General features: G+C 44.4%; 1 protein-coding gene and 1 non-coding gene across 3 annotated transcripts in view; both read left to right on the forward strand.

Moving 5' to 3' along the window:
- Positions 1-6431: 6431 nt before the first annotated feature.
- Ect2l (epithelial cell transforming 2 like) overlaps positions 6432-27298 on the forward strand; it is a 71542-nt gene continuing 50675 nt past the window's right edge. For both annotated transcript variants that reach the window (XM_059272702.1, XM_059272703.1), the window contains exons 1-2: positions 6432-6533; positions 7865-7977. In XM_059272702.1, the coding sequence (XP_059128685.1) occupies positions 6432-6533; positions 7865-7977 (215 nt within the window). The remainder of the gene's footprint in view (positions 6534-7864; positions 7978-27298) is intronic.
- On the forward strand, positions 6697-6860 carry LOC131918904 (U1 spliceosomal RNA). The gene has a single exon (XR_009381128.1). It is a non-coding gene; the product is annotated as a U1 spliceosomal RNA (small nuclear RNA).

Raw genomic sequence — 27298 nt, forward strand, 5'->3', positions numbered from 1 at the left:
AACTTGCACACACCGCACACACACAGACACACACACACACACACACACACACACACACACACACACACACGATCATGTATTTAAGCCCAGCAGCAGAAACAAGAGCTATTGTGTTGTATTCGGCTCATTATAAAAGTCAGTGATCCCTCCTCACAGAGGAGAGCAACAATTCTGAGAAACTTGCTAAAATCCAATTCTCTTCCGCTGGCTCCTGGAGTGATTTTACATAAAAACAGCCAAATATCTTATAACACCTTAGTGTCATAGGCTTTGTTTTGATTTAGTAATCAGAAGGAGATATTTAATTCCCCACATTGCCCTGAGGGTTTTTTGTTGTTGTTGTTGTGTGTGTGTATGTGTGGTTTTTGTTTTTTGTGTTTTGTGGGTTTTTTTTTTTTTTTTTTGGTTTTTGGGTTTTGTTTTTTTTTTTTTTTTTTTTTTTGGTTTTTGGAGACAGAGTTTCTCTGTGTAGCTTTGCGCCTTTCCTGGATTTCACTCTGTAGCCCAGGCTGGCCTCGAACTCACAGAGATCCACCTGCCTCCGCCTCCTGAGTGCTGGGATAAAAGACGTGCGCCACGACCACCCGGCGCCCTGAGGTTTTTAATCTAGACAACACATCATTATTGTTTGTCGTGACACACTACTACTGCCTTGCATGGCTGCATGGATTCAAATGTGGTGTTCAGTGTGTGTCATGCTACCCTCCTGGAACATTCCCAAAAATTGTTGCCAAGACTGTCTGTGTCTTTGAAATACAGTCACTTTGAAATGCGCCTTTCTCATCGGATTGTATGGCAAGGAGGCAGTACATATGTAAATGCTTGTCTTGGGAGTCTTCTGACTCGGGTCTTTTCTTCAGTGACTGGCTCACTTGGAATTTATAGCACCCAAGGGCTGCTAGAAACATCTAAATTGCTTGCATGTCAGCTAGAATATCACTGACATGTGGCAACCCAACTTGAGCTTTGGGTTATCTAAGAACAGACCTAAGAGGCAACTAGAGCTGCTGAATGACCTTTTTGCATTTATTGTGTGTGTGTGTGTGAGAGAGAGAGAGAGAGAGAGAGAGAGAGAGAGAGAGAGAGAGAGAGAGAGAGAGAGAGAGAGAGAATGAGAATATGTGTGTCCTCTGGGTTGAGCCATCTCAGCTCATTTTTTTCTGACATCGTCTTTCTTTCTTCCTTCCCTCCTTCTCTCTCTCTCTCTCTCTCTCTCTCTCTCTCTCTCTCTCTCTCTCTCTCTCTCTCTCTGTGAGACAAGGTCTTGCTGTGTTACTTTTGGCTGGCTTCTCAGAGATCCTCCTGCCTCAGCCTCCTAAGTGCTGGGAGTGATGCGCCATCACCTCTGGATTCATCTGGATTCATCTGTTGTTAATATTTTACTGAGAGTAGGTTGAAGTTATAGATCAGCATGAGAGGATTCATCACTTCTCTCCGCTAAGTCCTGCGATCATAGAGGAGGCACACTTCTCCATTCACTTAGGACTTTAGAACATCTTTCTTTCTTTCTTTTCTTTCTTTCTTTCTTTCTTTCTTTCTTTCTTTCTTTCTTTCTTTTCTTTCTTCCTTTCTTTTTTTGTTTTTGTTTTATTTTTGAAGATAGGGTTTCTCTGTGTAGCTCTGGCTGTCCTGGAACTCACTCTGTAGACCAGGCTGTCTTTGAACTCAAAATTCACCAGCTTCTGCCTCCCAAGTGCTGGCATTAAAGGCATGTGCCACCTCTGCCCAGCTAGAATATTTTTTCAATAAAATGTTATAGTGTTCTTTGTACTCATTTTTTTCATGGTCCTTAATAGTTTTTTATGTTGTTGTAACTATATATCACTTTACAAACTTCTTGTTCAGAATAGAGAATTAAGAAAAGGCAAATCATAACCATAGGGCTCAAAGTTTCATGACGTGAACTCACTTGGACTCTTATTTCTAGACCATTCTTAGCCCCTAGAATCACTTCTAGTGCCCCCTCCCAAATATTGCTCTTTCCTTCTCCAAAGGAAACTGTCTTGATTCTTAACACCTTGTGGTCAAACTGTATTATTCTGTTCCTAGCTTCTTCTGTCACTAGGGTATGTGTGTGATCCATCTATGGTTTCCTGTAACAGGTCCTCCATCCCATGATACACAGTATTCTGCTACATGGATACATGATACATTTATCCATCCAGCTGTTGATAGATGCTTGGATGATTCCCACTGGAAGCAATTCAGTGCCTCAGCAAATATTCTTTTTGATGTTTAATTCCTATGCGTACTTTTTCTGTTCGGGCAACTATATGTCTATGTTCATCTTCAGTAAGTAGTGCCAAACAGCTGTCTCAAGTACATTTCCACCAGCTGTATCTGACTTCCCAATGCCCACCCCCCCCCCCCCCCCCCCCCCCCCCCGCACTTGGCTCTCTAAGTCTGCGCTGGGTGCCGGGTAACAAACCATCCCACATGTCAGCGGCATGTAACAGTAACCATTTATTTTCCACAGTGTTGTGAGTTTTCTGGCTTCCTCCATGCTGTTCTTCCACCTGTAGTCCTCTTTAGTCTCTGTGGGTACTTGCACACACACAGTATACGTTCACATAGGTACACACACACACACACACACACACACACACATCAATAAAAAGAAATCATTAAAAAGAAATTCTTTCATTTGCTAAATGGGAGGGTCTACCAGTATTATCCTAAATCTTACACAGACCTCACCAAAGAGTCTCGTGTCCATGCTGTTTGTTTGATCTTTGTCCAGAGGCTGTTTGTTACTTGAGACTCTATTGCCAGCTGGAAACTGTCCTCGATAGTCTACCCCCAAACTGAGCAGATCTTTCATGTTGGTGCTGGCTGTCTCACTGGACTTTATTATATGTAACTAAAGAGGTTAATGAATCATTGGTTTCTATGTTCTGCTTGGAACCTCTCTAGTCATGTTTATGTGCTCACGGTTACACTGTATTAGTCACAGTCACACAGGCAACAATGTCGCTCAGCTTCCCATAGCTCACTAACACAGTTTGTCTTCTCATCCTGCCTTAGTAATTCACCTGTTCTTCATCTCCTCATCACCCTGAACCCAGTGTCGACGCTATGTTTTAAGTTATATATGGCTTAAATATACCTCCAGGTATATTAGTTTTTAAGTCTGAATAACAAGCCACCTTAAAAAGAAAAAAAACAGTGGCTTGAAACAATAGCAATATATTGTCCTGATTCACGTGATCAGCTGGTGACCTGGGCAGTTATCTTTCTCTGTGTGTGGCTGGTGGAGCCATCCTTTCCCTGCAATTTAAGTGCCACCTTTGCTATAAGTCAAGTGCCCATACACACATGGCTTAGTTTCTGGGCTTCTATTGTTTTGACTCTTCTCGAGTCAAAATCTCACGTGCTTATTATCCCAACTTTAGAATAAGCCGATCCTGACACACGTGCTGCAGTTGAGTCCTGATGCTTGCTTCTCTTCCAAGTTGTCTTTTGCTCTTCTGTACACATTTTCTAATTGTTCAACAGTTTTTGGATTTTGATTGAGATTTCACCAAGTAATAGAGTAATTTGGGAGAGCTGACATCTATAAGACCCTTGTTCTTATTTTATATCTCTTAACATTTCTCTTGATATACTTTTTAGTGGCTTCACATTGGGTGCCAGAGGTAACACGAATCTTAAAAGATCTTATTAGTAAAAAACCCAGAGCCAGATATTGGGGTAAAAGCTGAAAGATCAGAGAGACAGAACATCCAGCCACTAGTTCTTACCTCTACAAAATCCTCTGCTGAAAGAGAGCAAGCTCCTCTCTCCACTCCGCCTTATCACTTCTTCTCTCCGCCTAGCTCTATCACTTCCTGTCTGTCTGTACAGACCTCCAGACCTCTATGGTTAACTAGTGGCTAGCTCCTCCTCCTGATTTTCAGGCAAGCTTTATTTGTTAGAGCACAAATATAATATCACCACAGACATCTGTAAGGTACTTGTTCTAATTTATATATCTTAACATTTCTGTTGATATAATTTTTAGTATTCTATGTGAAATGTTTGTTCTTCATATTTTAATTGGATTTTAAATGTTATTTATAAATAATACATTGTTGCTTAAAAAATGTTTGTGAGGGGCTGGAGAGATGGCTTAGTGGCTAAGTGCCTGCTTCTCTGCAGGACCCGGGTTCAGTTCACAGCACTCACGTGGCAGCTCATAACTGTAACTCCAGATCTAGGGGATGTAGTACCCTCACACAGACATATATGCAGGCAAAACATCAATGCACATAAAATAAAGATAAATCATTAAAGACTTTTAAATATTTGTGAGCATATGGAAATTGATTTTGCCTGTTGACCTTGTAAGAAGTAGCCTTTAAACCTGTCAAGTTATCTGTCGATTCTTTAGTATATATGTCAAAAATGACAATTTCATTTCTTTCCTTAACATTATTACACATTTTTTTTTCTGTTAGTGATTTATCAAACTTCAAAGAGCACTCAGAACAATGTCAAATAAAGGTGCTAATTGTAATCAGAGGAAAAGGTCCACTTCACTGTTTAGTTCAGTGTTTGACATACATTTCTTAAATGCACTCTTGTTTGGATTAGGAAATACCCCTACTGCTGCTTTACTAAGGTTTGTGTGAGTGTCATGAATAAGTGCCAGAAGCTTATAAAATACACTTTTTGTGAAATTGTTATATAACTTTCCCTCTTTGTTTAGTTTATGATGATAAGTATATTGATTTACGATGTCAAATTATATTTGACATATTGGAGTACATGTCATAATGTAGCACATCTGACATTATGTCACATTTACATTTTAAGAAGAAATCTGGAGCGGGAGATGTAGCTCAGCCTATAGAATCCGTGTCTGGCATGCCAATTGGTGTCTGGCACCAACTCTGAACTCAGCCCTTAGCACCATATACAGCCCAGGTAGTAGCATAGCCATGTAATCTCAACACTAAGGCACTTCGGGTGGCGGGAGGATCAAAAGTTCAAAGGTCATCCTCAGCTAAAGCATGTTAGAGGCCAGCCTATGATATAGAACCCTGAGAAGTGGAGGAGGAGAAGAAGAAACAATGTAATTTGCTGGTTTGGGGTGATTTCTACATCTCTGTTTATGGCAGTAAACCTTCAGTATTCCTTCCGTGTGGAAGTTGTCGTGGGAACTTGGTATCAGAGTTTTATTTTGGAATCGTCACCCTTTTCTCTCTTCTCTGAAAGATCTCATGTAAATTCAGTGTGACTTATTCCTTAGATCTTCAGCTGATACAGAAATGAGTTCTAAGGACGAAATGCCGCGATAACATCCACGCAGTCCATGTTGTGCGTCCTCAACAGGCTCACAGCACGAAGTTATTGGGGACCGAAAGATGGAAATCCATCTTCCATATTATGCTACTGGGAGGAAAGTAAAATGGTAGTCAAAAGATGTTTAATATGCCGGGAGGTGGTAGCTCACGTCTTTAATCCCAGCACTCGGGAGGCAGAGCTAGGAGGATCTCTGTGAGTTCGAGGCCAGCCTGGTCTACAAAGCGAGATCCAGGACAGGCACCAAAACTACACAGAGAAAGCCTGTCTTGAAAAAACAAAAACAAGACGTTTAATATACAAAGTGCGCTTGTATTTTATACAAAGGGGTGGAAACTGAATGTTACTTTGTTACTTCAGTAAATTCGTTACTACTGACTGCCATTTGCAAAAGTGGCCGCAGGGTGCTTGGAGGTCCAAGTTCGTTCTCGTCTTCCGTCTTGCTGAGGCAGGGTCTCTCTCTGGTTTCTACCGCTGTACTGCACATACTAGGCTGGATGGCACTTGAGTTTTCGGCTCATTTTCCTGTTTCCGCTTTTCAAATAAATGTTGGAGTGCGGGGGTCACTGATGTGGGCACCGCACCTGGCTTTTTACTTTGGTTCAGGGCCTGGAACCCAGGTCATTGGGCTTGTGCCAAAAGCCCTTTTGCCCAAGGTCCTCTCCTTGACCCTGTACCTGGATTCCTAACCCTTAGAAATCTCGAGATTTTAAAAAAAAAAATGTCTGATGTTGATGTTTTAAACTATTAAAATTTGGAGTACTTGGTAATGTAGCAATAGATAACAAATACTTACCAACGGCACTTCCGAAACCCTGTTTTAGCTCTCTACTTTCCCAGCAAAGTAAAAACTCTTGTTTAGATTCAGACCTGGATACAAGTATAAAAATACAAAATAAATGTAACACTTTGGAGTTCGTGGGCACTTGGTGGATATTTTCATGGTTTACTATGCATATGTGTATATGCACATACATTCCTGAATTGTAACTCTATGTATGGTTCACCTGTATATTAATGGATATAGTAATTCTATAGTTCCTATAGGAAAAACAATTATTATTGTGGTTGTTTCTAAGCATCCTTAACCATACATCTGTTAAATTGAACCTATAGTTCCTAGAAGTGGAAGAAAATAATTTGCTGAGATGTCACTCAGGAATTTTCCCCAGGAAAGTCTGGAAATGGAGAGCTTCCGCACGAGGTTCAGTGCCTGGACTCCCTTTACCAACCAGTCCTTAAACAGACAGGTGAGTTCCACGCTCTGTAGTAGAAAGGAGTTCAGCTGGTAAAGTCAGTTTTACTGGGTATGTCAAGTCTTACATTGTCATGTTTTTAAAGAAAACATAGTTTAGTTTTGGGGCCTTTTTTTTTTTCTTTTTTTTTTTTTTTTAAAAATAAAAACCTGGCTATATACTTACCTGGCAGGGGAGACACCATGATCAAGCAGGTGGTTTTCCCAGGGCGAGGCTCACCCATTGCACTTGGGGTGTGTTGACCCCTGCGATTTCCCCAAGTGCGGGAAACTCGACTGCAAAATTTATGGTAGTGGGGGACTGCATGCGCGCTCTCCCCTGTTAAAAAAAAAGTATTAAAAAAAAAAAAAACTGGCTATGTCTCAAAGTGAGAGTCTTCTCACCCACGACTCTGTTACCTAGGGGAGGCACCATGTCGGCCCCTGCTCTCACTCTGCACCTCCAGGACATCATGAGCTTCTGGGGGTGGGGGAGGGAAGTACGGAAAGCTTTGGAGAGTTGGCAAGGACACTTTCACGTATGTTTCTGTGTCTTTAATCTACTCTTCCATCGTGTGCCCACTGCATGATTCCGTGTAGCCCGAGAGAGCACCTGTTCTTTTGAAAAATAATTCGAGAAGAATTCTTTGAACAACAGACCAGTCTTGCCAGGTTTTCACGGAGACAGAGCTCATGTCGGTTCAGCTGCTTCCATAGACAGAGGAGAGTAGGTGGAGCTGGGGATAAAGCCTGATCTACAATAAGGACAATGAAAATGTATATGGCTTTGTGTAAGCAACGCTGGCTGAAACCCGGCTTTCAGAGATGTTGGCTCATGCTGTGTGTCCTCACTGGAGACTCAGCTAACAATGGCATTGTGCGATAATAACTAATTTTTAGTTGCATGGTCGTTATAAAGCTCCAAAGCTAGGAGTCAAGAGCACCAAGCCTTGACTCTATTAAATGATCCTGCTTCCACAATTCCGTGAGTAGGGCCTGTAGGTAAGATGAAATATTTGGGTTCTCGCCCTGGGCCACACTAAGCCAGGTAAATCCGGGAGCAGTGACTCCTCTTTGCTCTTTGTTCTCCAGAGGCTCTTCCAGGCCCCTCTGTAATTAGATACCCCCTGGTTTTTCCCACTGGCCCACCCAACAAGCCCTGGCTTGCCTGGATGGCTAGATAAAAACACTTTAAGGCCAGAAGAGAGACCCTACAGCCTATGTGAAAGTACTTGTAAACTGCCATGAATGTGTAAATATTAGCTACGAGGTTATTAGTTGACCAACTGCTTAGCAACTGAGAACTAATGGAAGTGGACAGTGAAATCTCCTTCTCCTCTTTTCTAGCTCTTTCAAGAAAGAGTTACTCTCATAACTCACTGGTTTGGCCTCTGGACCAACAAGCAACGGCGGGAATTCTTATTCACAATTCTTTCACAATGTTCTCAATCACAACTAAGGTAAAAATAGTTTAATGATGTAATTATTGATTCTCAAGGAAACCAAAATATGGTAACATGTTTATATAACCCTTAAGGAGTTTTTCTCTATAAAAAAAAATGAGGCAATTGTTATTTTACAGTTTATGAACAGATTCTTCTAATGCCTGCTTCCTCCTTGAGACTGAAACAGCCCTGGAGGCTTAACACCTTCATACTATTGGGAGGTTCTTTCATTTTTGCAAACATTTGTCAGTGGCTTGGTCTGTTCTCCTGGTCTATTAAATTCTTCTTGGAGCTATCAGATAGATAATATATCCCACATGGATATCGGGAACATGGGCAGACATTTCATAAATGATTATTAAATGGGCAAAAATGTAAGAAGGGACAATACTAGTGGCCTTCAGGGTCATGGGCATGATACACAGCACAGCGGGTGTTGATTGTTAATGGAGTCCTGTTCTTATTCCTTCCTTCCTCTTGGCATAGACAGTGTGACATTTTGACATTTGTTAGTTGAAATCACACAGCTAGAAAGACTAATGTTCTGATCAGGAATTAGTATTCTAGAGATCATTAGTTCTTTCTCTCTCTCTCTCTCTCTCTCCACTTATTATGTATTCAGTGTTCTATCTTCATGCATGCCTGCACACCAGAAGAGGGCATCAGATCTCATTACAGATGGTTGTAAGTCACCATGCGGTTACTGGGAATTGAACTCAGGACCTCTGGAAGAACAGTCAGTGCTCTTAACCTCTGAGTCATCTCCCCAGCCCTTCAATAGCCTCTTATTGGGAAGCTCACAATGGTTCTGCAACTGTCAGATACTTTCCAGTTAGCAGAGAAAACATCAGTCTTGAAAGATAATCAGACCAACCAGTGGGGGGTTTTGTTTTTGTTTTTTGTTTTGTTCTCTCTCTCTCTCTCTCTCTCTCTCTCTCTCTCTCTCTCTCTCTCTCTTTTAGTTTTTCAAGACAGGGTTTCTCTGTGTAGTTTTGCACCTTTCCTGGAACTTACTCTGTAGCCCAGGCTGGCCTCGAACTCACAGAGATCCACCTGCCACTGCCTCAACCAGTGGTTTTTTAAATAGCCAGCTAAATGTTAGAAATGGGCTCTTGTTCTGGGTGGTGGTGGTGCACGCCTTTAATCCCAGCACTTGGGAGGCAGAGCCAGGCGGATCTCTGTGAGTTCGAGGCCAGCCTGGGCTACAGAGTGAGTTCCAGGAAAGGCACAAAGCTACATAGAGAAACCCTGTCTTGAAAAACCAAAAAAAAAAAAAAAAAAAAAAAAGGTATGGCTAACCACTATATTCTAGAAAGCCCCTCAGTATGCCTGGACCTGCATGAAGAACCTAGCTGGGCCAGTGGCAGGTTCTGCAAAGATGATTTTTCAGGATTCATCTCTAAAGAGGTGACCTTGAGTCCATCTGGGATAGCTGCTGGTAACTTCGGCCAACGGTCATAACTGAATGGCATTTCTGAGATGTTGTCCCTTGTCCATGGAGTGAAACTCTTTACCCTGTGGACAGAGAACTGGAACTCTGTCGAGCGGGCAGAGGAGACTCTAGGAAGTGGCGTATTTCCTACTGTTTGCTTAGTGAAACCCTGGGTATGCCATAGCTTGGGGCTCGTTGCTTTCACTCTGAGCTCAAGGAGAGGTTAACCTTCAATTTCTTACACAACTATCAAAAATCTTCAAGAGGTGGGGGCAGTCAAACGGCCTTGAACTTCAAAACGGCCTTCTACCCTTCCTTCCGGCTCTCCCTACATTGAGATCAGTGGGTCTTTTTTTTCCCTCTTCTCCACTGGCCTCTCACTCCTGCATCTCTGGGCAAAGAGTAAATTGTTCACTGAAGCTTCCCGGTGGGGTTCACTGGAAGGACACAGCTCCCTGGCTGTGTTGAATGTATTGCAAAGACTCTTTTATTTAAATACTATTTATTTACGTGTGTGTGTGTGTGTGTGTGTGTGTGTGTGTGTGTGTGTGTGTGTGTAGGGAACAAGTGTCAAAGGAAGCCTAAAGAGGATGAAAGATCCTTTGGAGATGGAGTTACGAGCACTTGTAAGCTGCTGTGTAGCATGGGTGCTGGGAACTGAACTCAGGTCTTCTGGAAAGCTGTATGTGCTCTTAACACTGAGTTATCTCCCCAGCCCTAGGAGAGGGCTCTGCAGTCAGTGTCTGAAGGTCAGGAAGGCATTTTTCAATATCGTCATTTTACCCTACCTTGCAGCTTTCCAGAAAAAGTAACAGACCAAACCTCCTATCCATCCTCCCTTTGTACAGTGCGTTCTAGTCTCCAGGACCATAAATCAAGCAATTTCTGTTGTAACCACTGGAGGTCATCAGAGATCTTGTGGTGTATTTGAGGCTTCTTAACACAGGCATTTGATCCCTGGACATTTCACCCTTTGCTACCTGAATTCTTCTCTCTGTGGGATAAACATGTGTGACCAACCTGTTCTGAAGACTTTCTCTGCTTCGTTTGATGGCAGCTGTGTTCCCACGGAGGGAGCAATGAGTGAGTCATAGTTCATGCATCTGTTAACGTGCTCTGGGCTGCTGATTTCACAGGAAGTTGTGTGTGTGTTTCTGCTTTCTAGATTTGACCTTCGGAGGCCATCTTTAACTTGTAGGGATGGTTTTGTTATTGAACATAATCTGTCTAGTCACACTCTGCCCCGTCTCAGGCTTCCATACTTGGGTGACTTAACCTACCCCTCAACTGTTTCCAAAGGTTCACTGAAGGTTGCTGGTCTAATTCAATTAGAGCTGTGTTCCATTTTAGTTAGATCTAGAAGCTCAACTCATTTTTGAACAAGTTAATGCAATCAGCTTCTCTTAAAACATCTTCATTGAGATAAAATTTGATAAAAAAAAAAAACAACTCATTTTTGAACAAGTTAATGCAATCAGCTTCCCTTAAAACATCTTCATCGAGATAGCATTTGGCGACTAAAGGACACAACTGAATAGCTTTAGAACATTCACACAATTGTGTGGTCATCATACAATCTAAGTTTAACACATTGCCCTCCATCCTTCCCAGAGCACCCTCCCAGTCCACAACAGTCACTCTCTATCTCCTGTCCTTTCAAATGTGTCCAAACACAAGTCTACTTCTTGTCTCTCTAAATTTACCTCCCTAGATTCCTTATATAAACAGAGCCAAGTAATACGTGACTTTTTTTTTTGGGGGGGGGGAGGGTAACTTCTTTCATGTATTAAAATGTCACACTTTATAGCACATTTAGCACTTTTCTTCTTGTCAAACAATATTCCATTGTGTGGACATGTCATATTTTAGCCTGTCATCAGTCGATAGGCATTTGATTTGTTTCTCCTTGGGCTACTGAAGATGATGCTCCTGTGAACATCTGTATCCAAATTTTCTAAAGGAATGCTTTTTAAAATTTATTTATTTATTGGTTTTTTTGAGACTGGGTTTCTCTGTGTAGCCCTGGCTGTCCTGGAATTCGCTTTGTAGACCAGCCTGGCCTTGAACTCACAGAGCTCCGCCTGCCTCTGCCTCCCGAGTGCTGGGATTAAAGGCGGGTGCCGGCACCACCTGGCTAAAGGGGGACTTTTATTTTCCTCCTTTTGTTTGTTTTTCTTTACAGTTCAGTTTTAGATCAATGTCTGGTTTCTGTGCATTCATCAGATTCTTTATTTAGCATATGTGGGGTGGTGTGGTCATGAATATGCTATGGTGTGAGTGTGGAGGTTGGATCACTTGTGGGAGCTGGTCTCTTATTCTGCTGTGTGGGGCCCAATGACTGAACTCAGGCAGTCAGGCTGGACAGCAAGTGCCTTTACTTGTGGCCATTTCTCTGGCCCTTTTCTCTCTCTTAAGCAAACGTATAAGAGGGCTTAGTGGTGGAGTGCTTGCCTAGGATGTGCAAGGGCAGGTTTGGGGGTGGGGGGGGGGCGCACGAGGGGAGCTGTGAAGTATATGTTTAGGAGTGAAATGAATGGTCCTAACAGTAACAGTAGCATCGAACAGTAACAGTACCATCAAAGTTTACTTATTCAGTGTTTCTTTGGAATCCTCCTTATTCCTGTAGTCTTTCTCTTCCATGACTGTAAACTTAATAAATAAGAGAAACATACATCACTTGAATGCTTGAACTCTTGTGTAAACTTCTGTATTTATAGAGCAGTACCTTTCTCATGACAGAGGCCATTGTTGGTTGTCTGATTATCTATTTTTTAAAAATCTTTTTCAGACAATATATTCTGATCACCATTTCCCCCTCTTCCAACTCCTCCCAGAAATTCCCACCTCCTCATGCCTCTTCTACTCCCTTGCCATAGTTCCACATGTTTATTTTGTTTTTTTCCAAATACGTTTTAATTTAGATAGCCACATTTATACACATGATATTTCAATATCAGCAGGAATATGTTATCACAAGTTTCTTTGAAACATTATTCCTAACTTCTGTGAGATATATTTAAACATCTAAGACAGTATTCCACACTGTTAACTTTTAGGAATTGTATGATAACTAAGCTATTTTTCACTAATTTAGCTTCTCCTCTTAACTAAAGAGTCCCCTCCCCTGGGAGTGTTTTCTTCTCTCTGTCGGGCATTTCCCCCAGGACATAACACTCTGGTGTCAGCAGGCCTCGTGGTTCCCACCGGTGTCTGTCTGCTTCCATGTGACTCAGCCGACTTCTGAAAGCAACCGGGCTGTTTGTATCTGTCACACTTGGATAAGCCTCTGAGGACTGAGAATCGCTCTCCTCGCTGCACTGGTGGGACCGGTTTTAAATTGCCTCTACCGGGCTGCCAGCATGGCCTTCCTACAAAGGCCTTTCATTCCACAACCGGAGAAGTTTAAACTTGTAGCCTTCCTGGGTGGGTGGGGCAACACTCATGCAACTGCATTTTCAAGAGGTGGGGGAGGGGGAACAGAAGAAAGAAGGAAGGTCATGAGCAACAGCAGAGAGATCAGCTCAAGAGAGATCAGCTCTGGCCATTTGTCTCCACCAGAGTAGAGTGGACACGGGGTGGGCAGGAAAACCTATGCATTCCTGTATGCTTAAGAAAAAACACAGTGCCCACTCCAGTACACTCATCCATTCTTTCCACAAGGCCCCTTCAAGGGTCAGGCGAGGGAAGTCTACTTGTGTGTGGTCTGAAGAGAAAACTGGGTGTGCAGTTTTTCAGAGACAATCGTACTTCCATCTGAACCTGGAGCCCAGCACAACTGTGCCACACTCTGTGTTCAGAGACTCATTCTAAAGGAGAATCTTTCCGTGTGGCGGTGGGGAAGCTGTTAAGGAAAAAGTATCAGCCAGTGGTGGTCTAACCGTAAAGCAGGAGGAAACAGGCTTTTTAGGGTAGCGGGATCACTGCTGTGAGATTTGCCACCAGAGAAGGATGCAGCTTGATTTGAAACACAGCGTGGGCAAAGTGAAAATCCTAGCCAAGGGGCAGAGTGGAGTGGATGGAAAATCACCATGAGGAAACTCCGGGGTGAGGGGATTCTGTCTAAACCAACCTAGCAAGCCTCTGCTGGAGACAGGCCAGGGGATCAGACGTCCTCTGAGGGGCGGTGAGGGATGGGGAACCTGATCATGTTTCTAGAGTGATCAGGTATCCAGGGGTTGGGCTTTGTGCTGAGTCCACTTGGCAATGTTCTTTGCAAAGACTAGATTTTACAAAGGAGCTCAGCTGGACCGAGGAGGCGGCGGCTCATGAGCCTGAGAGGACAGAAAAGTTTGGGCAGAAAGGAGCAGGCAGTGCCCAGAGGCAAGCGGCATCTGTACTTCAAACTGTTGTATCTGGACACGCAGAAAGTCTGCACATTTGGGCCATCTTGTCTCTTTCTTCCCCTAAGGCCCACATTCTGAGCATTCTCCAACCTTCTACACAGTTCAGTTTGGTTGAGGCGGTGAAACAAAATATTGGCATTCATTGTTGGGATGTTTTGTAGGGATTGATGAAGCTCATAAAGAAAACAGTTAAGCTTATTTATTTTTATTTTATGTATATGGGTGTTTTTACGTGCCTATATGTGTGTGCACCATGGGTGTGTCATGCCTCCAGAGGCCAGAAGAGGGTGTTGAATCTCCTGGGACTGGAGTTACAGACAGTTGTGAGCCACCATGTCAGTGCTGGGAATGGAACCCAGTCCTTTGGAAAAGCAGCCAGAGCTCTTAACCACTGAGCCATCTCTCCAGTCCCCTCCCCAACGAAAATGCTTAAGTGTAAAAGGAAAGGAGAAACCAAACCCCCAAAGCTGTCGTGTTGGGGGAGGGGAGGAGGAGCAGTGGACATGTTAAGCAAGTCCTTGCACTTAGGTTCTCAGATCTCTGTTCTCTGTCATGTTTAAAGTCCCCCTGTATCACGTAGACCCACCACACGGGATGTGATCACATACAGTACCTTGTTTGTCTAAACGACTTTATCCTAAGAAGTAGCCCCAGTAGTATCTCCAGTGGGGGGCGGGGGTAGGGTTGAGATGCGTAAGGGCAGGAACATTCTTTGTCTCTCCTCAGTTCCCGCCTAGGGTTTACACACTTCATCACCTGCACACCCAAGCCATCCCATGTCTCTCTTTTCCCTGCTCCCCTCCCCTCAGGAATTCGATGCCTGAGGATTAGCTGATTACCCCACACTCAAGGACCCGAGCTCGGGTCCAGGGCACCTGGGGATTGGACTGAATTCATCATGGGATCTATATCCGTGTGAGGGTGTTTGGTTGAGGAGAGGCCGTGTAGGGAGTAATTCCGCCCAAGAGATGTTAGCAGTGTCTGCCAAGACCTTCTCCAGGTGTTTGCCTCAACCTTGAACTTCAGCTGGGACTTCAGGACGGGTGTGTGCCCTCTCCCACCCTGTGGTCTCTGTTGTGGCAGGATTAATGCTCAGAGTAGTTAGTCCTTGGGGAAAACATCTCAGGGGACCAGACTGAGGACCAGAGCGTGAGGATGGCAAAACCAAACTGGAGACACCCTGGCCCTGTGATGACATCAGAGGGTCCTTGAATTTGCAGCTGCCCTGATTAGGAGGTCTAAAACAGTCTTTCTATTTGGTAGTCACTTCTCTGGTCATCTCAACTCTTCAGAATGTGGATGAGGGAAAAAGCACTTAGCAATCGAACAGACAGGAGAAAGCCCATCAGCCCCACACTTAGGGTCTCCGTAGTTAATAAGAGCTCTCCTAAAACCGCATGAATACTCTGCACATCTCCTTGACTTGAGCAGCAGCCACAGAATCTGCCTCCCTGCGGCTCCCATACCAGTGGGAAGTCAAGTTCACCAACACTGAACGAGTGCGTCATCCCATCAGACTGGCCTGGAGTTTGTAAAACATAGATCATGGACCTTGATAGAGACTTTGGCTCAAGCAGCCTGGAATGGGATTGAGGAAACTCTGGTCACCAAGTTCCCCAGGTGATCTGGTGCAGGGCCAAGGACAACACACGGAGGGTAGGCTCTCTAGGCCCCAAGGCTCCTTCTACCTTTTCGTCTCCTTCCTTCCTGGGGGCAGGAACACTGGCTACACCAGCTGCCCTGGCTTTGGAAGTGTGTTTTGCCTCCTACACTGGCGAGGCTACTTAGTGGTTGTAGAATATGCGTCATTATGTAGTTGGCCCTAAACTTGATGGGAATAATTAAGGAGATTTTATTCCTATGTAACTGGAAATTCCAGGGATAGATCTGGTACAGCTAAAGTCAAGTTTCAGTAATGAAGCCAATGCCTTCTTTCTCTCCATCTCTGCTCTGCTTTCTGTCTTCAGCAATCTTGACTTTTTTTTAAAAAATATATATTTTTATTTTATTTTTATGTGCATTTGTGTTTTTGCCATGGGTGTCAGGGTCCCCTGAAACTGGAGTTACAGACAGGTGTGAGCTGCCATGTGGGTGCTGGGAAATGAACTCGGGTCCTCTGGAAAAAGAGTCAGCGCTCTTAATCCCTGAGCCATCTCTCCAGCCCATTCTTGACTTCTTGTGCATCCTCAGTGTGTCTACAAGGGATGAAAGTGCATTATTCGGGGTTTCATTTTAATGGGACTAGTTTATAGGTTCAGGGCAGCGCCCTCCCATACAATCCTGTCCCCCTCTGAAGGCTATATACCTCAGGCTAGTACCCAGATGACTTGAACTCCTGATTCTCTTGCCTCCACCTCCTGAGTGCTGAGGCTAAAGGCATGTGACACAATGCCCGTGTATGTGGTGCTGGGGATGAAACCAGGGCTTGGTGCATGCTAGACAAGCATTCTACCAACTGAGCCGTATCCGAGTGACTGCTGTGACCAAGAGACTGAGCCACATGAAGTAACTTAGCCTTGATCCTGTGCTTCTTAGATCTAGAAATGGATACCCAAGGATCACAAAATAGAAACTCAACTCATTATCACCTGTTACTCCAGCTCCAAAGGACTCTATTCCTCTCACATACTCAGGCACCATACTCACATGTGTACACACACACACACACACACACACACACACACACAGATAGACATACAAATATGTGATTAAAAATTAAATAAATCTTAAACAATAAATTGAGGTCATTTTGCCTAAAGAAGGGTAAGGGATAGGTAGCAAAAGTCAAGTGTCAGGGTTGGGGATTTAGCTCAGTGGTAAAGCGCTTGCCTAGCAAGCGTAAGGCCCTGGGTTCAGTCCTCAGCTCCAGAAAAAAAGACAAAAAAAAAAAAAAAAAAGTCAAGTGTCTTCATGTAGCACTCAGCAGACACTGGCTGGGCGCCCACTGTGGGCCCAACACATTTCTGGTTGTGTTAGGGTTCAACAGTGAACAAAGCCTGGGAATTTCTGTTGTTCATGTTCTAGCTCCTTGTTCAGTTCCCCCAGCCTGGCTGTTCTTTGTCTTGCTGGTTCTCCTAGCCAATTGGTTCTGCTGTTTCCAACCATGGGCTGGAAGGTCCAGCTGGGCTCCAGGGATAGAGCTGACTGGGGCAATGAAGGAATGATGAAAAGACACACAGACACAGACACACAGAAATGCTGGGATCTGGTGGACTGGGTTCTCTGGTGGAGAAACCGGAAGCCCCCCAGTGTGTTTATTACATATAGCTGAACAGAGCAGCAGGGTTATTGCATACAGCTAAACAGAAGGCAGGGGTGTTATGTACAGCTGAACAAGCAGGTGGTTTAGCTGATCTCAGTAGTAGCAGTCTCTGTGGGCCACAAACACAGGAGCACATGTGGAACTTTAGCTGAAAGTTTTCCTGGTCCCACCCAGCTCCCCCCTCCCCCCCTCAGCCCTGCAGCCCTGCTCAGACCCAAATGAACACACAGAGACTTATTTTAATTACGAACTGTATGGTATACTAGCTCAGGCTTCTCAATAGCAAGATCTTACACCTTAGATTCACCCATTTCTATAAATCCATACTTTGCCACGTGGCTTGTAGCTTACCGGTATCTTTACATCTTGCTTCTCATGGTGGCAGTTGGCAGTGTCTCCTCTGCCCTGCCTTTCTCCTTCCTCCTCTCTAGTTAGAATGTCCCGCCTAACCCTATTCTGCCTCACCATTGGCCAAGCAGCTTTTTTTATCAACCAATCAGAGAAACATATTTTCACAGCATACAAAAAGACATTCCCCCATCAGGGAACTATGGTGGACATTTCCTGCACACACTGCCCACATCTGCACACAGACCAGAGGAAGGCTTTGCCATCTCTCTGAGCCTCACTCCAGGTAGGGGTGGGGGTGGCTTTGCCATCTTGCCATGAGCCTGAGGCACTGGGTTCCTTAACATGGCTGTGTCCATGTCGACAACACACATTCAGAGCTTCGCTCACTCCAGGCTGCCTCCACTCCCAGCTTCCTTCCTGTCCGTCTCCCCTTTCCTGGATACTCTCTCACTCCCCCACGTTCAGAGCATGCCCCCCTTCAGTAATTCATATTCCAGTTCTTCTAACCCTCCCCACCCCCTGCGGCTTCAGCTTTTCGGCCCCTATGCCCAGTCCCTATCACTCCCTCCCCCCTCCGGTGACACTGTTCATAAAGAATTACTGGACAATGCCGTCTGCAGAGTCGGTTATTATTATTATTATTTTTTGAGCTGGTGTTGCTCTATACCCTTGCTGGCTCAGTGCTGTGGTCTAGGTGCGTGCTATGCCGCCTGAGTGGACATTTTTCTAACGAAAGGAAACTTAGAAGCTTTATGAAGACTACACAAGCAATGTTATGAACTCATATCACATTTTTTTTGACAGTGATAAACTCTAGGTCCATTTTCTTTCATCGATTTCCTCAGCATTCATACCATGGATTATTTTAAACCAATCTCTAGACACATCATTTCATACATTAATATCCCAATGCGTATCTTTAAAAAAAAACCTTAAAATTTTAATCACAAAGCTATTATTAACCTAACACAATGAATAATTCACTAGTCATTACAGCTCTAGTCATAGCTCAAATTCCCTTAACATTTTCGTAAATTCTTAGCTCAAAAATAATTCGTTGGGATGAACACAATGTCCCAGTGGGGATAGCCATTGAGTGACAAGCCTAATCTGATCTCAGTCTCCAGGTCCCACAGGATGGGACAACAGAGCTGACCCCTACAGTTGTCCTCGGACCTTCACATACAGGCCATGGCACATATGTATCTCCCAACCGCCATTCCCCTGCCCCCACCAGCAACCACACACAAATAAAATATTTTCAAAAAGTAATGTTGGGCTGGGCATGGTGATGCACACATAAAGACTCAACACTCAGAAGACTGAGGCAGTCGGATGCTCATGTATTGAGGGCTAGCCTGGGCAACATAGCAAATATCAGGGTAGCCAGGGCTACGGAGTGAGCCACCATTCTAAAAACATTAAAAAAAAAAAATAGCCGGGTGGTGGTAGTGCATCCCTTTAATCCCAGCACTCGGGAGGCAGAGGCAGGCGGATCTCTGTGAGTTTGAGGCCGGCCTGGGCTACAGAGTGAGTTCCAGGAAAGGCGCAAAGCTACAGAGAGAAACCCTGTCATGAAACAAACAAACAAAAAACCAAAACAAAACAAAACAAAAATTCTTTTTTTTAAATAGTTTTTGTTTTGTTTTGATTTAGTTTTTTTTTTTGTTTTTTTGGTTTTTCGAGACAGGGTTTCTCTGTGTAGCTTTGTGCCTCTCCTGGAACTCACTTGGTAGCCCAGGCTGGCCTCGAACTCACAGAGATCCGCCTGGCTCTGCCTCCCGAGTGCTGGGATTAAAGGCGTGCGCCACCACCGCCCGGCCTTGATTTAGTATTTTTTTGGTCAAGGCCTCACTATATATTTGTTCTGATATGGACTATAATAAATCTGGTATCTTGGGGTGGATTTAAATAAGACTCCTGAGGCTGGAGAAAGGACCCAGTGGTTAAGATCACTGGCTGCTTTTCCAGAGGACTCAGGCTGGAATCCCAGCACCCACACAGTAGCTCACAACTCTGTGTAACTCCAGTGCCAGAGGATTTGATAACCTCTTCTGGCTTCTGCAGGCACTGAGGGTTCATGGTGCCTTGTATAACATTAAAAGGACCAGCTTTAATATTATACTTCTCGGGGACTCAAAAAACTACAAACGGCAAGAATTATTTCGGGAAATCAATCTAAGTACACCAAGCTCTTTGTCCATCTACTTTATTCCTCTGAGATAAAAATCCTATCTACACAGCTTCAGTTCTGTTCTCGCGCCTAGCTCCTTTCTTGCCTGATTTCTCTCTATTTTTATCTACTGTTCCCTCTAAATTCTATCTTAATTCTCTCATCTTAATTCTGCCTCATCTAGGTCCTTCTCATCTCGTTCTTACCCAGCTAGTACTTCCCCATCTGACTCTTCCTCATCTTCCATCTCATCCACATGTTCTCTCTGGACAAAATCCTCCTTATCCCTCTCAGTTCTCCATCCTCAAGTTCTCCACTCCTCTCTTCCTCTCCATCTCCTTACACCTCTAAGTCCTCTCAAGTCTCTGAGGTGTTCAGTTATAAACCCAAGCCATAGCAATCCTCCACCTCCAGCCAGGTCACCAGGCTTGAATTCCTACAAGGTCATAAAGGCAGGTAAGAATTTTCCTCAGGCAGTGACCACCAGGCTTTCTTTTACAATCCAAAATGGAGTGGTAAAAGAGGAGGTCAACTGAGTGAGTGCTAATGACTGGTTAGTATATCAAAAGGGATCTATGTGCTCCATCTACATTCCTAGAAGTAGTTAGGTAAGAAGTTAGGGGTCTATTAGTAAGGTTGTATAAGAAAGGAGGGTCTCACCCTAAATAGCACAAGAAATAAATCTATCTGCCTGACCTAGGAGACAGGTGTTTCATTTGGCCTTGGATGCTTGATAGGCATTTTAGATAAATACACTGTTAGGAGTTCTTGGAAACACACATAGCATTACAAGAAAATCACTGTAGGAACCAGCTAATATACTTACAAAAGCTAAAATATCACCAAGACTTCTTAAGCCATGGCTTGGCCTTTGGCGAAGTCCTTGACTTTTCCAAGTCGTAGCTTCTGTGATAGTAGCTGGATTCCATTATGTTTTCCTGCGGCCTGCAGCAAAGGCTCACGAGCATCCCTTCGGACAACACACCCATCCACATACAAATAAAAGAAAGGATCAAAAATGAATTAAGTAGGACTCCTAAGTTTCTCTAAATATATCGGTGCCCTTCCCTTGATGTTCCCTTTTGACTTGAAGAGTTTCCCACAGTTTGCCTCGTGCTGATTGTACCCTCCTGTCTCCTGTAGTTTCTGAAAATTAGTAGTTGGGACCTACTTAATTGGATTCAGGCTTGATTTTTTTGATAAGAACATCTGATAAGTGTTCTTAAGGTTCCCCTTCAGAAGGGCGGTGTTCAGATGTCCCTATGGCTGTCACCGCCTTTCTTCGCTTGGGTCCACTATGTTAGGAAATGTTGACTTGTTAAGTAAGGTTCAGTCCTTTTAGCTTACTAATTGAAATTCTTCTAAAGAGAGAGAGGCCTCTCGTCTTCGCCGAGTCCCCTTCTCTTGAAGCGCTGTTTGTCCTGAAAAAGCAAACAATAATAATCTGGTTTTCTAGCTCCTTTCAGACCGGAGAATTGAGGTCTTTGGAGCATTATGAACTCAAGTATTTTTATTATGAATTTAAATATTTTGATAGGACTCAATTTCAGATTGTTTTGTTTGTTTGTTTGTTTGGTTCTGAGATGAGGTCTCAGTATGTAGCCCTGGCTAGCCTGGAACTCACTATATAGATGGATCTAGCCTGATCTCATGAGTGATCCTCCTGGTTCTTCTGACTCCTGCCTGGGATTACAGGCATGCACCACCACACCTGGCAATATTCGTGGTTTTTTCATAAGTAAAGTGTTCTGTTCTTGGCCCATGGAGCCTCTTCAAGAGGCTCTACACCCAGCCTGTTTTCTCCTCTCAAATGGGAAATTTGGTTCCCTGTGACATCACTATAACTACTTCTCTTTCTTTGTTCCATAATAAAATAATGTATGCATAACACTCCCAGAATAAATCAAGCCACTGCCACCACACATTATATAGTTACTGAAATTTGCTAAACTTTTTTTGCAATTCTTTTTGTCCTTAAGACATATCACATTTAGTCACTTCTCTATTTAGAAATTTAAACTATTCTGATCTATAATTGTGAAAAATAGGCATTCTCCCCTAAATCAAAACCAGAAAACAAAAATATAAACAAACAAGCAACAACAAATAAAAAAGTTGAAATCCCTAAAGCCTGGACCATCCTTCCTAGGCTGTTCTCCTCTGCATCAGGTACATCAGGTCGGAGCTGCAGCTCACCACATCCTAAGCTGAATGTATCCTTGCAAGTCCATATGCTGAGCCCAGAGGACGTTTACCTCAAGTCTACTGCCCTGGATCTCTCTGCAGTATCCAGTAACATTAACTTCTTCCTCCCAGAGACGCTCTTGCCTGTGGATCCCGTGGAATAACTCTCTTCTGGCTTACCTACTGCTGAATTCTCTCTCCCTGTGGCCTTTGCATAAAATGCTAAAGAACGTTAATGGTTCGCAAACCTGCATCATTAAATGTGGGCATTCCTCCGTCTGTTTAGCCCTGCTTCTCTGTTCATGATCCATCTTCCCTAGGCCCCTTGGGAATGCACACCTGTGGATTTCATTTGACATTTTTGTACCAGACAGTTTTTATTTCTGGTCCAGACATCTCCTGTGTTATCCTAATCTTATACCCAACTACTTACTTGATATTGATTTATTTTTATTTATTTATTTTTGGTTTTTTGAGACAGGGTTTCTCTGTGTAGCCCTGGCTGTCCTGGAACTAGTTCTGTAGACCAGGCTGGCCTCCAACTCAGAGATTGGCCTGGCTCTACCTCCCGAGTGCTGGGATTAAAGGTGTGCACCACACCCGGCTCTGATATTTATTTATTTTTAAGTATCTTAGCTATATCTCTCCCAAAACCAATCTGCTTAAAAATGTAATTTTTGTGGGCAAAATGCCCATTTCCTCCTTCTCTTTTAACAGTTGATACCATCAGCCATTCGGTCTCACCTGATCATCACTTGTCCACTTACCCTCAAGCTCTTTACAGCTTATTCAGCTTTCTCCATCTTCATCCCAAGCGCCCGTCCACCTCCAAGTTAGCAAGCTCTGCCTGGGTCACAGCCGCGGCCTCTGACTGAACTCTGTCATCCTCAGCTCCTCCTTTCACAGGGAGTCAGCGTTACCCTGGGGTGGTGGGATTTGCCCTTTTAACATGTTTGCCCCTTCATCTGGTCCCCAAGACCGTGAAGGGGGTATAGCGCTCGTCCACCCTGTTTTTCCTTCATTATTAGTGTGTGTGTGGGTGGCATACATGTGGAGTGTGTGTGTGTGTGTGTGTGTGTGTATGTGTGTATGTGTGTGTGGTATATATGTGGTGTGTGTGTATGTGGTATACATGTGGTGTGTGTGTGTGTGTGTGTGTGTGTGTGTGTGTGTGTGTATGTGGTATGTGTGTGTATGTGGTATACATGTGGTGTGTGTGTGTGTGTGTGTGCGCGCGCTCACTGAGGCCAGAGGAGACTAGAGGAGCATTGTGCTCTAACATTCTCAACCATGTGACTTTGAGACAAGGTCACTTACTGAACCTGGAGCTGGCCCCCAGAGGTCCCAGCGATCCTCCCATCTCTACCTCCAGTGGTGCTGGGGGAATAGGCACGCAAGTGTCCATGTCTACCTTCTAGCAGGGATGCTGGGATCCAAACTCAGGTCCTCACGCTTGCAGAGCACTCTTACCCGGTTAGCCATCTCTCTAGCCTCCCAGCTCTCCTCCTCACCACATCTCCAAAGTTCCCTGTTTTCCAGCTCTTGGCAGTACCTTGCTGCTGTGACATTGACCTTCCCCTCTGCTTAGAGGGGACATCCTCCCACCGCCCTCTTCTCTGAGCTGCTGAGGAAAGCCTCCCTGGATGTCTCAGGTCAGCCGATTCCATCAATTCAACAATGGCATAGCAGTGTATACTTATTTGCCGTAATACTTGTTACATTCAAGATGTATTCATTTGCTGTCAGGTTTTTTATTTATGGATACTCCCCCCCCCACCCCCGACCAGACTATAGGCTCCATAAATGCAGGAATTGTATCCTGTTATTTTTCTTCCTGATTTTGTTTTGCTTAAGAGTTACTTATTTTTGCCGGGCGGTGGTGGTGGCGGCGGCAGCGGCGGCGGCGGCGGCGGCGGCGGCGCACGCCTTTAATCCCAGCACTCGGGAGGCAGAGCCAGGTGGATCTCTGTGAGTTCGAGGCCAGCCTGGACTACCAAGTGAGTTCCAGGAAAGGCGCAAAGCTACACAGAGAAACCCTGTCTCAAAAAACCGTAAAAGAAAAAAAAAAAAAAAAAAAAAAGAGTTACTTATTTTTATTTTGCGTGTGTGAGTGTTTGTTACATGTAAGTATGTACACCGTGGGCCCGCCCAGTGCCTGTGGAGTCCAGAAGAGAGCTTCAGATCCCCTGGAACTGGAGTTACAGACGGTTTATGAGCCACTGTATGGGTGCTGGGAACCAAACTCTGGCCCTCTGAAAAAGTAGCAAGTGCTTTTAATTGCTTAGCCGTCTCTCAACCCCTTGTTTTGCTTTTTGGGGTAGGGTTTCACTATGTAGCCTTCACTATTATGAACCTCTGAATATAGACCAGGGTGGCCTTGAATTTGTTATCTGCACTATAGCTATGTATTACCACATCTGGCTTGCTTCTTTCTTTCTTTCTTTCTTTCTTTCTTTCTTTCTTTCTTTCTTTCTTTCTTTCTTTCTTTCTTTCTTTCTTCCTTCCCCCCTTTTTCTTTCTTATCATTAAGACCTTAAAATATAATAAGAGATCCAATCAGTATTCGTTTAATGAATGCATCAATGAACCAAACCACAACAAATATGCACAAAATAGCCCTTTGGTTCTGAAATAATTCTGGATCATATACTCTTTAGAGAAGGAGTATTTAAGATGTTCTAAAAATTCTGCATTTCCTTCCCAGAACAACACTCATGAGTATGTATCCAAAGTTGCTTGAGATTTTAGAAAGTCCTTGTGCTCTTTATGACTATATGGGCAACAGTGTAAACAGAATAAATTCAGTTTTTTTTGCTACTGTAACAAATACCTAGGACAACCAGGTAAAAGAAAGAAAGGCTTATTTTGGCTTAGTCTCGGAGGTTTCCGTCTTTGGTTGGCTCATTGCGTGGGGCCTGTAGTACATGGTAGTTGGAGCACCCATGAAGGCAGCTGCTCTTCTCATCAAGTAGCCAGGGAACAAAGAGAGGAAGGAGCTGGATCCCTCCATGCCTTTTGAGGGCATATCTCCAATGACCTAACTGCCTCCCATGAGGCTCCGCCCCTTAAGTTCCACTACCTCTCAACCAGAGCAAACTAGAGACAAAGCCTGTCTTATATATGGACCTTTAAGGGACATTGGGAGCTAAACAATATCAGTACATAATACCAAGTTCTATAACTTCATGTCCGTCATTATTTTCCTTGACTCTGTGGTATCTCCACAGTTTGGCTCTTGCCCAAGACTCTCCCATTTCCTCTTCTATTCTTCCAATGTATCCATTTAGTTTATTCTTTGTTTCAAAAACTATGCTCCTTTACTTTAAAATATATTTTCCTCTTCCAAATGAACAGTTAAAACCATTCCTGTTAGCTGGGTGGTGGTGCACACCCTTGTTTTTTGTTTTTTTTGTTTTTGTTTTTGTTTTTTCCGGAGCTGAGGAAAACAAACCCAGGGCCTTGCGCTTGCTAGGCAAGCGCTCTACCACTGAGCCAAATCCCCAACCCCTTTAAGGTTTTTTGTTGTTGTTGTTTTTTTGTTGGTGGTGCACACCTTTAATCCCAGCACCCAGGAGACAGAGGCAGGCAGATCTCTGTGAGTTTGAGACCAGCCTGAGCTACAGAGAGAGTTCCAGGACAGGCTTCCCTCCTACTTGTGTGTGCATTTGCGCACACGTGTTTGTGTGTGTGTGCATGTGTGTGTGCGCACCTGCAGGTCTTGTGCAGGTACCCGGAACTGCTGTGTATTTGTTACCTCAGCCTCATCAAATCCAGAAGACAGCATTTCAAAATTTTGTGCTCCCACTCCCACCCCATGTTCCAGCTCTTGGACTCTCTCATCTTTTCTAGAATCTTCCCTGGGCCTTTGAGAGCCTGATATCTATGTCTGCTTTAAGGCTTGAGCACTCAACAACCCATGACTTGGACCTTATGCTAACATAAACTTCACGTCTGTTCTGATTCCCATCCCTCCCCTAGACCTTTACTCTTGCGTCCCATCTGACAGCATGCCTCTGGCATCTTCCCCAGGGGATCAGAAGAGAGAGAAGTAAAGCTTAAGGACTCAACTCTCTGGAGAGTTCTGTGTGTCTGTTCCTCCCTGTCTGAACTTGAGTGCACCGTGCGTGTGCATGTGTGCTGTCTGAACTTGAGTGCGCCGTGAGTGTGTGAGTGTGTGCGTGTGTGCGTGTGTGTGTGTGTGTGTGTGTGTCTGTCTGTCTGTCTGTCTGTCTGTCTGTCTCTGTGTGTGTAAATTGCAGAAAATTGCAGATTTACTTTTCCATTACTTTTTTTTTGGGGGGGGAAGAGATTATGCTTTAAAATGTTGTTGTTATATTCCCCAGTCCTCCTACACATTTGAAATTAGCACATGGATTCCCCTTTTGGCTCAGAGTTTTGATTTCTAAGAAGCGTTATTAGGTTCTATAAATACACCATAACTTATCTCAGACATTTAGCTTGTTTCCCGGGCATTTGCTATAGAAACAACACACACAGGAATATCTTTTAGCTGAGTCCTTGGCTGCATCCTCAATCATTGAGGACAGACTCCTAGAGGATGAATTGTTGGACGCAAAAGCACATTGGGGTGGCTGTTGGCACCTCTCATCCTGCCAACATGTCTTCTTGGTCTGTGCGGCTGGCTGAAACAAACTGCACAGTCGACCCTTACCTGGCCATAAGTGTTTTCCAGCAGCTGCTAGACTGAGATGTGCTGCCTAGGCAACTGAAAAACAAAGACCTTAGCCAAATCCATTCGTCCTCCCCAGGCTGTCCTCCCCAGGCTGTCCTCCCCAGGCTGTCCTCCCCAGGCTGTCCTCCCCAGGCTATCCTCCCCAGGCTGTCCTCCCCAGGCTACCATCCTCCCCAGGCTACCATCCTCCCCAGGCTACCATCCTCCCCAGGCTGTCCTCCCCAGGCTGTCCTCCCCAGGCTACCATCCTCCCCAGGCTACCATCCTCCCCAGGCAGTCCTCCCCAGGCTGTCCTCCCCAGGCCACCATCCTCCCCAGGCTGTCCTCCCCAGGCCACCATCCTCCCCAGGCTGTCCTCCCCAGGCCACCATCCTCCCCAGGCCATCCTCCCCAGGCCACCATCCTCCCCAGGCTGTCCTCCCCAGGCCATCCTCCCCAGGCCGTCCTCCCCAGGCCACCACCCTCCCAGCCATTTTCATCATTATTCTGGCAGCTTCTTTCTCCTTCTTATCAGAAATTTAACCAACAATGAGATTGGAGTCCCCTAGTACTGGGCTGTGTTGTTTTTGAAAGTACACACTGTACATTCAGTAATACACTGCAAAGCACTGCCGTGAATTATGTAGATAAAACTATCCTTGTCACAAGAAAATGAGCAAAGCACATTGTGTTCATTTTCTCCTCCTTCTGTGTTGTTATTTCTCTTCGTTGATTTCTTCCTTGGCAACATTAAGTGCAAAGTGATGAGCCGGGTGTCATTACTGCAAAACCTCCCTTCTGTTGCTCAGGCGTGGATTTTTTTTTTTTTTAAAGCATAATTGGGCCATTTTCTGTTCTTCTTGCCCAAGATTCATTATTCTTCAATATGTGTCTGGTAGCAGAGCAGACCAGGCACAAA

Source organism: Peromyscus eremicus, chromosome 8b (assembly GCF_949786415.1).
Source record: "Peromyscus eremicus chromosome 8b, PerEre_H2_v1, whole genome shotgun sequence".
Taxonomy (NCBI): domain Eukaryota; kingdom Metazoa; phylum Chordata; class Mammalia; order Rodentia; family Cricetidae; genus Peromyscus; species Peromyscus eremicus.